This window comes from Aricia agestis, chromosome 8 (assembly GCF_905147365.1).
Source record: "Aricia agestis chromosome 8, ilAriAges1.1, whole genome shotgun sequence".
In the NCBI taxonomy this organism is placed as follows: Eukaryota; Metazoa; Arthropoda; class Insecta; order Lepidoptera; family Lycaenidae; genus Aricia; species Aricia agestis.
In genome coordinates this window covers 16,671,320-16,683,672 of record NC_056413.1, presented here as the reverse complement: position 1 = coordinate 16,683,672, position 12,353 = coordinate 16,671,320, and the positions used below count along the sequence as shown (strand labels likewise).

Here is a 12,353-nt window from a genome sequence, read left to right as displayed (position 1 = left end):
GGAATTTCATACTAATTTCTCTACCCTACAAATAGAAGTACATGATAATAAAATTCTTTCACATGAACGCAATAAAAATTATTAAAAACAAGATTGTCAAAAATATAAACATGTCATTTTCCAGTCCATCAACAATAAAACAAACATTTTCCACATTATTTTACTCCTGTATAAATATTTCCTTTTTAGTATAGATGAAGGAGTAGATCTCCTTTATTGAATCCTGAATCCAGATTTCCTTCTGTGAATACAAAATGTTGAACCCCCACAAGAATTCGTATCTACAGCTGGTTAGCGTCATCAGCCCGCGAGTCATCAACAAAGCCGTGGACATGGCTATGAAGAAGGAAAATCTCACGCAGTATACAGGTTTTATATGACTTTTATATTATACTGTATTTATTATACTGTAAACGCCTCCGTGGTCTAGTGGTTAGAGCGTCGCTCTCGACTCCGGAGGTCGTGGGTTCGAATCCCGCGTTGGAAACATGTTATTTCCAAGTTTGGTTAGGACAATGCAGGCTGATCACCTGATTGTCACAAGTAAGATGATCCATGCGTCGGATGGGCATGTAAAAGTCTGTCCTGCGCCTGATCTCTCGCCGGTCGTGTCGGTCTTCCGTCCCACTGGGTTATGAGAGTAAAGGAATAGAGAGTGCTCTTGTGTACTGCGCACACACTTGGGCACTATAAAAGTACTCCTGCGTACCTGGTCTGGTTTCAATTAAACCGGCCACCGTCACCGAAACCGGTGTGGGGAGTATTATTATTATTATTATTACCTGCAAACCTTCAAGAAAATATTCGGGCTCTTATAAAAAAAAAACAACGGCAACGCATTTGGAACTCTTCTGATGTTGCGAGTGTCCATGGGCGACCGTAGTCGCTTTCATCAGGTGACCCGTTTGCTCGTTTGCCCCTTATTTTATTTAAAAACTATGTTATTTATTGTGTTATTTAAAGTAGTAAGTTAAAATAAGAGATTACCTATACATATAGACCGAATTTCTCTGTCTAACGACCAAGCAGGTTTTGCTACTAAATTTCGTTTTATTTTGTAATATGTTTTAAATTTAACTGGTACCCAAATACCTAAAGTATAGTTTTCACAAAGCCAGTACTGGCAGCCAATAAAACTGGCAGCCAGTATTGGCTTGGTATATGCCGCGTGTGAACAGTTTTTCAAGCCAGGCCAAACTGTTCACACGCGGCATATACCAAGCCAATACTGGCTGCCAGTCTTATTGGCAGCCAGTACTGGCTCTGTGAAAACTATACTTATGCTAAGTACTCACATACGGTTTTGCTCGATCGAGCAAAACCCGCGGCTCGGGCTTTCGTCCACACATTCAGCATTGCTCGATAGTTTTATTCTAAATCGATATATTTCATTCCGTCAAGCTGGCTCGATGCGAGCCTTCGAGCTATGAGTTGTGTGATCCACACAGTAATTATTACTCGATTTGTAGTAAAACTATCGAGTAAAACCGTATGTGAGTACTTAGTATTAACTGCTATCAAATTAACGTTTTATAATTTTGTAATCATTCAAAACTCAAACGTTGGTTCCATTAATACGTTTATACGTGGGAGAGCCATGCTTTGGCACGAATGGGCCGGCTCGACCGGATAAATACCACGTTCTCACAGAAAACCGGCGTGAAACAGCGCTTGCGCTGTGTTTCGCCGAGTGAGTTTACCGGAGGCCCAATCCCCTAACCCCTACCCTATTCCCTTCCCTACCCTCAACTATTCCCTTCCCTTCCCTTCCCTACCCTCCTCTATTACCCTATTCCCTCTTAAAAGGCCGGCAACGCACTTGCAGCTCTTCTGATGCTGCGAGTGTCCATGGGCGACGGAGGTTGCTTTCCATCAGGTGACCCGTTTGCTCGTTTGCCCCCTTATTTCATTAAAAAAAAAAAAAACCGCTAGATGGCGCACTACCTCTGGAATCAGCGCAACCATCTATCTTCCCGGGCGATGCTGATCTGACGCGCAGCAAACTCGGCTACGGTAGGCTTGGGCTGACACTTCTGGTGCGGGAGCTACACTCGCCTGATCATGTGGAGCAGATGCAGGCGATTAATACGCTGTTCGACCAGGTATAACAAGGATACATAGCATGTGGCAAGTATACATCGAGTCAAAGCTTACTTCCACTAATAAAACACACTTTTCTCGCACTTTTTCCACTATATTAAGATATTATTATAACTTTTAACAAATAGCACGACCGGTTTCGAAATTATTCATCATCATTGGTACTTCCACTAATGTTTATGAAGTTGGATGGTCAGATAGCTCGTGCCGTTTCATACAAAAACTGTAGTACTGTTCATGCAAAATTATAGTAGTAGTTTCGGCTAAGGATTCAGACATTGGCTAGCTTCTCAAAGTATAGTATTCAATGCAGGCAAAACTTTACTTTTTTAGAACTGAAAAAAGAAGATAAAATTTCAAAATATCCTATACTGTACTCGGTGAAACATGGCGGTAGCGGTCATTGACTCCCTGTCAAAAACTTGTCATTTTCTATACAATGCCGCGATTGACAACATCTGACACTTCATTATCAATCGCGGTTTATATAGAAAATGACAAGTTTATGACAGGGAGTCGATGACCGCTACCGCCACGTTTCGCCGAGCACAGTATAGAAACATATTTTATGATAGGGCGTAGGATAGGGCATTGATATTTACATAATATGATAGGCAGTTATCTCATTTTTAGATGCAAATATCAGAACACGCAATGTTCTTCATCAACATGAATGTTGTGTATCGCCTGACAGACCTAATGTCCCATCCACATCCTTCGATCAGAGAAAAAGTCTGTTTGGTGCTCAATTCTATAGCCAACTATCGCGAGGGCAGGCAGAAAATTATGCTGCGGCCGAAGATCGTGGAAAACCTCCTTTTGATGATCTTAAAAGATAAGAGAGAGCTTCGCTACGCAGCCGCTGTCACTTTAAACACTCTATCGAGAGATCGGTGCTGCATAGAACCGTTATTGAAAAACGAAAATACAATAGAAAATCTGCTGAGAAGCGTAACATACGACCACACGATAATACTCGAGACGCACTTGAAAACTCTGGAAAGTCTCATAGGCTGGGACCAAGTCGCACCGTTAAAATTCAACGCTTTTCAAATTATGCTCGAATTGATTAAAACAGACGAGCCAAAAATAATTTCTGGAGCGTTAGATTGTATGTCGCAACTCTGTAAACACGACGTAGGTAGAAAACTAGCGGACGAATATGATATGACGTATACCCTGCTCTCCTACCTGAAATCGGAGCATAGCGAAGTCGTAATCAGTGCGCTGGGTCTCATGCAATATACGACATTGACGACACGATCGAAATGGCGCGCGAAAGAATTCTGTGGGACTATAACGAAGGAACTAATGACGTTTGCCGCAAGTCGAAATCCAATACTACAGCTGCGGTCTCTTCAAATTCTGATCAACCTATGTGACATACCAGACATCCGGCTCCATATGAGGAAGCATTGGGTTGTAAACGTTAAGAATATTCGAATTCCCACCCCCGAGGAATGGAATGGGACATCTCAAACTGACGATCCCGGTTTAGACACGGGCCACTACTACCGAACTGTGTTCATAGATGGCGCTGAAACTATCAGAAACGATTCAGATGAGAAAACTTTGATTAACGTGCATTCTTATTTAAATCAATTATGTTCTCTCAAAAAACGATTATTGGAAGGAATAAATTGGCAAGCACACAAGGATTAACAAGCTAAAGATTACACTGTATTGTAATCTTTAGCTTACGTTGAAGCATGTATGGATCTTAAATTACAACTATTGTACCACCAAAAATATTTTCTTGTTTTTTTTTTATATTTTCTTGTTTCTAGACAGTTATGTTTGTTAAAGTTTTCAAAATAAAACTATTTGTGATTGAAACGACAATTATTTTATAAGCATTTATTTGATACACTTATATTTGGCGCAACTATTTTGTGCCTCAGGGCAAGCTCCGTTTATAATATCAGTCGTATTTATTTACATGTTGTATTTACTACCATACACACATCTTTCTTACACTTCAATGTTACAATAAATAAAAGCAAAATCTCTCATTGAAGACCACGAAAATAAAAAAGCAGTAATAGTTACACAAAAGATATTTATAATCTTTTGACTATTATACAGAATCGTATATTTCAATACTATTTGAGAGTTACAGACATTGGGCATAGTTGGATACTTGTATGTGATGTAATTCAGCTAATATTTATACCTAAAGTATAATATATTATACAATTTATTATATTCTTACGTTCGATTTTATTAAATAACTAGCTGTTACCCGCGACTTCGTCCGCGTCAATAAAATGTAAAATACATAGGTAAAAATAAAAAAGTTAAAAAATATCCTCCTCCTTTTTGGAAGTCGGTTAAAAAGTAGCCTAAGTTACTCCTTATTGCATCAGCTATCAGCCAATAAAAGTCCCGTCAAAATCGGTCCAGCCATTTCGGAGATTAGCCGGAACAAACAGACAGATATACAGACAGACAAAAATTCTAAAAATTATTTTGGTGTAAGTACCGTCTAAATATTCATATGCATTTAGTAAAAAACGGTTATATTAATATTACAAACAGACAGTCCAATTTTATTTATATGTATAGATGTATAGATGAAGTCTTAAGTACAACATTTTTGATATATTGAATTAAAAAGTGGACAGCATAATCTCGTTTAAAATGGTATCAATGGTACTTTTAGATAATTTTCAAAATATGAAACGGCCAATTACCTGTATTAAATGGCAAAATTAAGTACGAAATAGGAACAAAACTTTTGTATTATGTATCAGATAAATTAAACAATTTTTACTACATAGCTGTCAAATTATATTATTTTTTATGTACCGATTATTATGATAATGAAATAGACACTCATTAAATTTTTCTTTACGCAATGCTACATTTTATATTATCTAAATTAGTACATTTATTTGTCGAGTACACAGTCTATAGGGTGGAATGGCATGTGACTGCTTTACTCACATTATTAGAACGCCATCCATATTATGACCTTCGTTCAAAGAGAAATAGATGGCACTAGCACGCAGGCGGGTAAAACAGTCCAATGAATGAATTAATGTTATCATCACGGACGTAAAAAAAATAAAGACGTAGCATTACACGTGACCGACACACACACACACAACTAGGTATTAAAACGCGCTGTCATTGTACATTGAGTGACGGCGCCAATAACACGCACACATCCTACACGGGCAGCCATAACTATGCTTCACTCGTGATTAGACAAGGTTACGTCCGTATTTTTTTAAGACCGCGGTTATCATATTGAAATTATACACAATATATATTTTTTACATACAAACCTAGTAACTAACTTTAAGCTTTGAGCTGTACCTAATCATAAATCACAGTCGATAACTTTGGATCAATTCTCCAATACTTTTGACATTCCAAATCATTCATAATATTAAGTTACTTACAAGCTACCAAGATTGCATTGACTTTTAAGAGCATGTTGTGCACTGTGTATAATATTATAGCTATACCTAATAATATAATACTACAGTCTGCTGGTTTTGGTCGGGCATATTGGAAAAGTGAAAGACAAAGACAGCGGACTTTTAATAGTTATATGCTGTCTAAACATTTATTAGTGGGTTTGACCACCTAAATTCCTAATATACAATAATTATTTATTATGTTATATAACACTCGATTACATAATATTTTGAGGAAATATAATATCCTGATCAGGAATTGAGTTTTTTGGTTACCCATTCCAACTTGAAATTTGACCAAAAAATAAAATTTATTCATTGGGCAGATTTTAATTATTAACAATTCCAATTATGGCCTAAATTATTTATTATAAGACTAGCATTTAATAATTACAACAATCTTCATTCTCAAGTGCACCAATAGTTTACAGTCTGTTGTTTTTCACACCAATCAGATGTTTAATGCTAGTTAAAATGTTTTTACTACATCAAGCAGCCTTCATCAGTCGAACGTACGCAAAATTATTTCGAATAGATTGCGCTTACTAGCGTAAACAAAATGTCTGCCATGGACAATAATTACCATGCGTACGTACGTCCGTTAAACAAAGCGCATTTTGCGTACGCAAGATGACACCTACGTACACAAAATGGCCGAACGTGCATCCGTCCGTTAAATAAAGCGGGCTTTGCGTGCGCAAGACGGCGCCTGCGTACACCAATGGCTACGTAACAAACATCCGTTAAACAAGGCGCTTGCTGTATACGCTAGATAGCAACTGCGTACAGAAAATGGCCGTGCATACGTCCGTTAAACAAAGGCCTTCGCGTACGCAAGATGACACCTGCGTAAACAAAATTACTACTACTAATTACTTTCGCGTACACAAAATGGCCGCTTCGCCTATTTGTCCTCCGGCTCGGCCTGCACGTACCTGAATAAGGCCTTGCACAGGTCGAGCGCGTTGGCGTCTCACCTCGCCGGCGCGCGCTTATTCAGCGGATCGTACATCTCCGTTTCCGAGTCCATCTCGTCTTCAGACAGAGAGAGGGAGCCGCCGACGCGTCGCGGGCGGGGACTGTCCTGAAAATATAAGTTGGGAAATAAATACCAAATATAATAAACAATAAAATAAAACGTTACTATATATATAAAAAGGTACTATCAGATAAGATGACTCATAGGCAGATAAGGGATCTTATTTCCTTAAAATTGGAATGAGATGTAAATAACATAATATTATAAAATGAAGTAGAAAAAATCAGGTTGCAAAGGAAGAAAATTTTCAAAGAGCCAACTGGACCAACAAAACGAAATGACAACAGAAAATTGACAACAACTATCCCCACAGAAGAAAACAACAAAAAGAAGAACAGAGAGAAATTCACAAAGAAAGTATTTGATAATGATGAACAAAACATAAGTTTGTAATTACAACAAAATAGATTCAGCAATACATCAGATTTGTTTTTTTTTTTTTATGCAGCAATACATTAGATTTGTTTTTTTTTCTATATCTAGTTAGTTATGTTGATCATTACCAAAATTACATAACATAAGACAAACACTATTAGGGCGGATTCGACCAAACGAGAGTAAAATTTTACTCGAGTATAACTGTCTCCTAATCTAAGAGTAAGCTGGTTTTGCGTTTTTCCAACTTGTAATCCAAGAATAAGGTTATTACACGGGAGTAAATATTTATACGGGCTATTTTGGTGGAGTAAATATTAAACTGAGAATAGTTGCACAACAGGGTTCAACTGTCACGGTCGGTGTCATTGTGAACTATAATTGTCATTTTATTTCATACTCTTCGAGTAACTTGGTAAAACGCAAACGAAGATATCCTGGAGTAAATTGAAGGAGTAAAATTATTCTCAGTATAGTCACACTCGTGTAACTTCAAGTTTGGTCGAATCGGGCCTTAAGGGCGGATTCGACCAAACTGGAGTAAAATTTTACTCGAGTATAACTGTTTCCCGATCTAAGAGTAAGCTGGTTTTGCGTTTTTCCAACTTCTAATCCAAGAATGAGGTAATTACACGGGAGTAAATATTTACACGGGCTATTTTGGTGGAGTAAATATTAAACTGAGAATAGTTGCACAACAGGGTTCAACTGTCACGGTCGGTGTCATTGTGAACTATAATTGACATTTTATTTCATACTCTTTGAGTAACTTGGTAAAATGCAAACGATAATATCCTAGAGTAAATTAAAAGAGTAAAATTATTCTCATGATAGTTATACTCGTGTAACTTCAAGTTTGGTCGAATCGGGCCTTAGAAGCTTAGCAGGGTAGAAAATTAATTCAATGTTGATCATTACTAAAATTACATAACATAAGACAAAAACTATTTAGAAGCTTAGCATGGTAGAAAATTAATTCATAGTAGCATAATCTTGTATCGATTATCATTATAGGATTTGAAGAATTAAATTGCCGACATGCGAAGTGGTTAAATTAGATACTCAGGACTTAAAAATATGTTTTTAAGGTTTCTCTTCACCAGTTAAATTGTCTTTTTTTATCGGCGTTACAAAGAAAGGAATTTTGTTAATAGTTTAAGGCTTATGTGAACGGATTTGGATCAAAGTTAACCTAGAGTTTATCATGTCATCTCTTTCTTAAACACGAACAACGACAGAAATAACCATAAAGTTAATATACCTAATGGAATAGAAACAAAGGCCTGAGCAAGCGAAATGTCACTATCAGTAACATTGCGTGGTAAAAAGAGACGTGTGATACAAGACAGCAGAACTCAATTTTTTGACGCCCAGTCGGCACTTATCGGCACGTTGACAATTTAATCTCATAGAATTCATGTTCAATCATGCTTGTGTAAGTGTATATGTATTATGTACACATATTTTTACACACAGATGTAAACCAATTTCGGTTTCGTTTGACAGCTCAAGATTGTCGCTCTATTCCGCTAGGTATATTAACTATGGAAATAACATAATAATTGACTCAGAAACTTTAACCCACTTCACAGTTAGACCTTATTGGAGTATTATCAGTCCATTGCCAAGCCAATAAGCTTCCTCAACCCATTTTAAAAACCCAAGTATACCAATCGGTCTATATAGATTGTTGCCAGAGCTGTGTGTCGCTCGCCCGTCGGAACGCGGCCCCGTCTTCCATACTGGACGACATCTGGTGCAACCATTGTACACGGTTATAATAGTCAGGACCATGAGATAACTTTATATAAACTTTGCCTTGTTAATTCAGAACCACGTCTCATAGTTTTGACTTTACGTTTCATAAAACAATGTTTAGTGTGACCGTATATAATTATTTTCAAACATTGTACGCTTTCCACATTACATTATATTAAAACTTATATTAAAAACAAGTTTTATATTAAAAGATCCTTAATGCGAAAACGCTTTCATGTTTATGACATAAAATCGCGAGCTCTATATATCAGAACTATTAAAGCGAAAAGCTCTTATGCCAACAACATAACATTTTTCCTTTAAATTTATCACTCATAGATATATCACCGCGTAATGTGACTAGCGCTATAAATCAACTTCTACTTAGTAAAACATTTACAAACTACAGTCAAACAAAAAATTTCCTACAAAATACAGTCTACAGATCTTACCTCTAGTATACCAGCGCTGGGCTCTGACGCGTATCCCTCGAAGCGTTGGTCGTCCTCGTAGTCTGATGATGATGATGACTCGTTCTCCTCGTCGCGGGCCGTCCGGACAGAGCACACCATCTGCGCCAGATCCGTGAACGTGTAGCTGCGAACAGATAAAGTTTCATTAATATAATAATTAGAGATAGAACTAAGGAATTCCCATTGATTCACAGCTCGTATTATATAGCCTTATTTGCGTACGATAAGATCGTTTACTACAGAGTGTATGCAAATAAAATATGATGCTTACCGTACCGCTATAACGGCATTGGATACAATTTGAGATTACTACGCAAAAATAGAAGGGTGATCAGTAAGTAGGACGAATGCAAGCGCGCTGGGCACGCTTCTGGTAGATCGCGATCAAACGATGGCCGGATTGGTACCTAGTGTACGTTATTGTAACTTTGTAAGCATGTGCCAATAACTCCAGCTACGCCAAATAATATTAATGTTTCCACTGACGCGGAGAGAGCTTAGCGGTGCAAATTGACCAAGCACTATGCTCGAAATCTTCGCTCCGCTTCGCTGTCATAGCACGATTGGTCAATTCGGGCACCGCTAAGCTCCGGTCCGCGTCAGTGGAAACGCACCCTAAACCTGTCATAAATTAGAGCTTGTATGTTTATGAATAAATATTGAGCAATAGGCATATCTGTCCGTATATATTGTATACTAGATGATACCTGCAACTTCATTGCGCCAAAACTCGTTTATCGCGCGGAAACCGTACATTTTCCCGGGATATATCCCCATACCAAGTTTCAGCAAAATCGATTCAGCGGTTTGGGTGTGAAGCGATAACAGACAGACAGACATATTATCGCATTTATAATATTAGTGTGGACTAACTCGGAGAGTGCGGGCGCGGCGTGCGCGCGCTGCGCGCTGGCGCCGCTGACGCCGCCGCCGCCGCCGCGCCGCTGTCCCTCGAAGTACGCGCAGCCGTGCCGGTACCCCACCTCGCGGATCTCGTCGAACGAACCGAACTGGAGAGTCTTGTACGCGTCGATGGGAGGCCGAATATACTCGCAGTAGTCGGATTTCTTTACTTCCTGGAAATTGCGTGAATAATGAGTTGAATGTGCAGAAATAATATCTATGTACCATCGAGGATATTGATTCCTAGACAGTTGACGGACCTACGTCATGTGGTCGTATTATGTCAATTCAATGTATAGGTCTACCAGAATCTGATGGCAAAAAGTGAGAAAATAAATTTACTCTAGCAATACCGGAGTAATTGTAATAAAACATTTTGACCCTTTTTTCTTCTTTTAGCGGCTGATTCTGTGTGTGATACATGCAAATATAAAAATGTATCCAATGATCAAGGATATTTTTTGAGAATTGGCTGTCAAAAATTGCCATCAGATCCTGGTAGACCTATAGCTGTGATTGGTTGGATGAGTTTGACTTAACGCGACCAAATTACTTAGGTCCGCCATCTGCCTAGGAATCAACTTCCCTTATTGTACACGCTTCACACCGCGTCAGTGTAGTCCTATTAAAGTGGCTTCTTCTAGTAAGTTGATATAGCACTGATAGAACGTCATTGGCTCGACTCTCTATTTTTATTACATATCTCAATTTGTGTGTGAATAAAATAGTTACATCTTTATTTACAATTTATTTACCTCTAGCTGTCTATTACACGACACATACGCCAATCTGCTCTGTATATCCGGTAAGTTGGGTACTTTTACTGGCGTAGTGAACGGGTTCCACCGTTTCCACAGCAACCACCAGCCGGACAGGTCGTCGCCGTAGTTGGTCAAGTCCGTGTCGTCCTGCGAGCCCACGTCGATAGCGAGTATGTGTTTAGCGCCGAGAGACCGCATCACGTCAGCTGTAAGGTTTGTTGTAGTTTTATAAGAAATATAGACAGTTGACTTTAACAATTAAATACGACAGTTAATCAAAAAATTTTCAATATAACGAACTTTTTGTCAATGGGCAAGCGTAATCAAGTGTCACTTTTAAGGCAACAATAAAGGTAACCTTAAGGACGCCCGTATTAAATTATTAAAAATATAAATGTAAAAAAAATAGTAAAATGAAACAATTTTAATTTTTTAAATTCATTATTTATTTCATTAAGAGTCTTATAATTTACCCTAATTATTATTTTATTAAATTTAAACTCTTTCCAACTTTGTACACAAATAATATAACAATCAAACATCAAACATTTAAATAAATCGATTACTTATTTACTTATATTATATATTATAATTATAAGTTATAAGTATTATATAAACTTAAAACACAGCAACAAGTATCTAAATTAATAGAAAATATCAGTAAAGTACAATACTTATCTTATTTCTCTGGTTGCTCCTGTCTCTCGACACAAACTAAACTTTTTCACTATTGACTCTCGTTTTTATACTATCCAAACGGATATTAACAGTTAACAGTCTTAATATTAAATAATTTCAGAATCAATAAAATATTTCCGGTATACTACCGGAAATATTTTATTCCGGAAGTATTTTTAACAATTTTATAAAAACTAGTAAATATATCAGTAAAATATAAAAATATTTTATAATAATAATCTGATTTTATGTATATTAAAATAAATTATTAAAATAATAATTTACTATTAAACATTAATCAGACTAGCGGAAATATTTTATACCGGAAGTATTTAAAAACAATTTGTAAAACCTGGTAGAAAAATGACCAGCCTAGTGAAATAATGTCACTTTAGATTTAAATTTAATTAAACTAATTAAAATTATTATTCTTTACATTTACATTTAAATTTGTAACTAAATATTATTTCCGCTAACCTTTAAAATATGGTTTTAGTACATAAATGTATTTATCGTATTATTATTATTTAACACGGCCATACTGACTTGTACTTCGTTCTCTGAAGTACATTCTTTGTGTTAACTTTTACTGTACTTAGATTCAACTAAAGACTTAAGTATAATATGTACATTGCACTTCATACAATGCTACTATCCTACTTTTCACATTAAGTGGACATAGCAACGATCAGTCTAATGATCTAACTTCTATAACTAGAGACTTAAGTATAATATGTACATCATACATTGCTACTGTCCTACTTTTCACATCAAGTGGACATAGCAACGATCAGTGATCTAACTTCTATTTCCTCAACTCAACTCCGATTCAACTAGAGAC

General features: G+C 37.0%; 2 protein-coding genes across 10 annotated transcripts in view; one reads left to right on the top strand and one right to left on the bottom strand.

Annotated features, from left to right (window-relative positions):
- Nucleotides 1–132: 132 nt before the first annotated feature.
- On the top strand, nt 133–3,835 carry LOC121729960. The gene is made up of 3 exons (XM_042118723.1): nt 133–369; nt 1,933–2,102; nt 2,734–3,835. Exons 1-3 carry the CDS (start codon nt 255–257, stop codon nt 3,760–3,762), a joined length of 1,314 nt encoding a protein of 437 aa, XP_041974657.1. The 5' UTR covers nt 133–254; the 3' UTR covers nt 3,763–3,835.
- A 1,548-nt stretch (nt 3,836–5,383) lies between these two features.
- The window catches only part of LOC121729954 (neuropathy target esterase sws), a 47,379-nt gene continuing 40,409 nt past the window's right edge, over nt 5,384–12,353 (bottom strand). For 6 of the 9 annotated variants that reach the window (XM_042118704.1, XM_042118705.1, XM_042118708.1 and 3 more), the window contains 4 exons: nt 10,829–11,040; nt 10,044–10,246; nt 9,150–9,294; nt 5,384–6,609 (listed from right to left, as the gene is read on the bottom strand). In XM_042118704.1, the coding sequence (XP_041974638.1) occupies nt 6,499–6,609; nt 9,150–9,294; nt 10,044–10,246; nt 10,829–11,040 (671 nt within the window). In that variant the 3' untranslated portion in view covers nt 5,384–6,498. Of the gene's footprint in view, nt 6,610–8,609; nt 8,693–9,149; nt 9,295–10,043; nt 10,247–10,828; nt 11,041–12,353 lie in introns of all 9 variants that reach the window. The other 3 variants (XM_042118707.1, XM_042118710.1, XM_042118711.1) reach the window with 1 other exon arrangement.

Coding starts and splice junctions, on each gene's coding strand:
- LOC121729960 (XM_042118723.1), top strand. CDS start 255: ATGTTGAACCCCCACAAGAATTCGTATCTACAGCTGGTTAGCGTCATC. Junction 370..1,932: donor AAATCTCACGCAGTATACAG/GTTTTATATGAC, acceptor AAAAACCGCTAG/ATGGCGCACTACCTCTGGAA. Junction 2,103..2,733: donor TTAATACGCTGTTCGACCAG/GTATAACAAGGA, acceptor TCTCATTTTTAG/ATGCAAATATCAGAACACGC.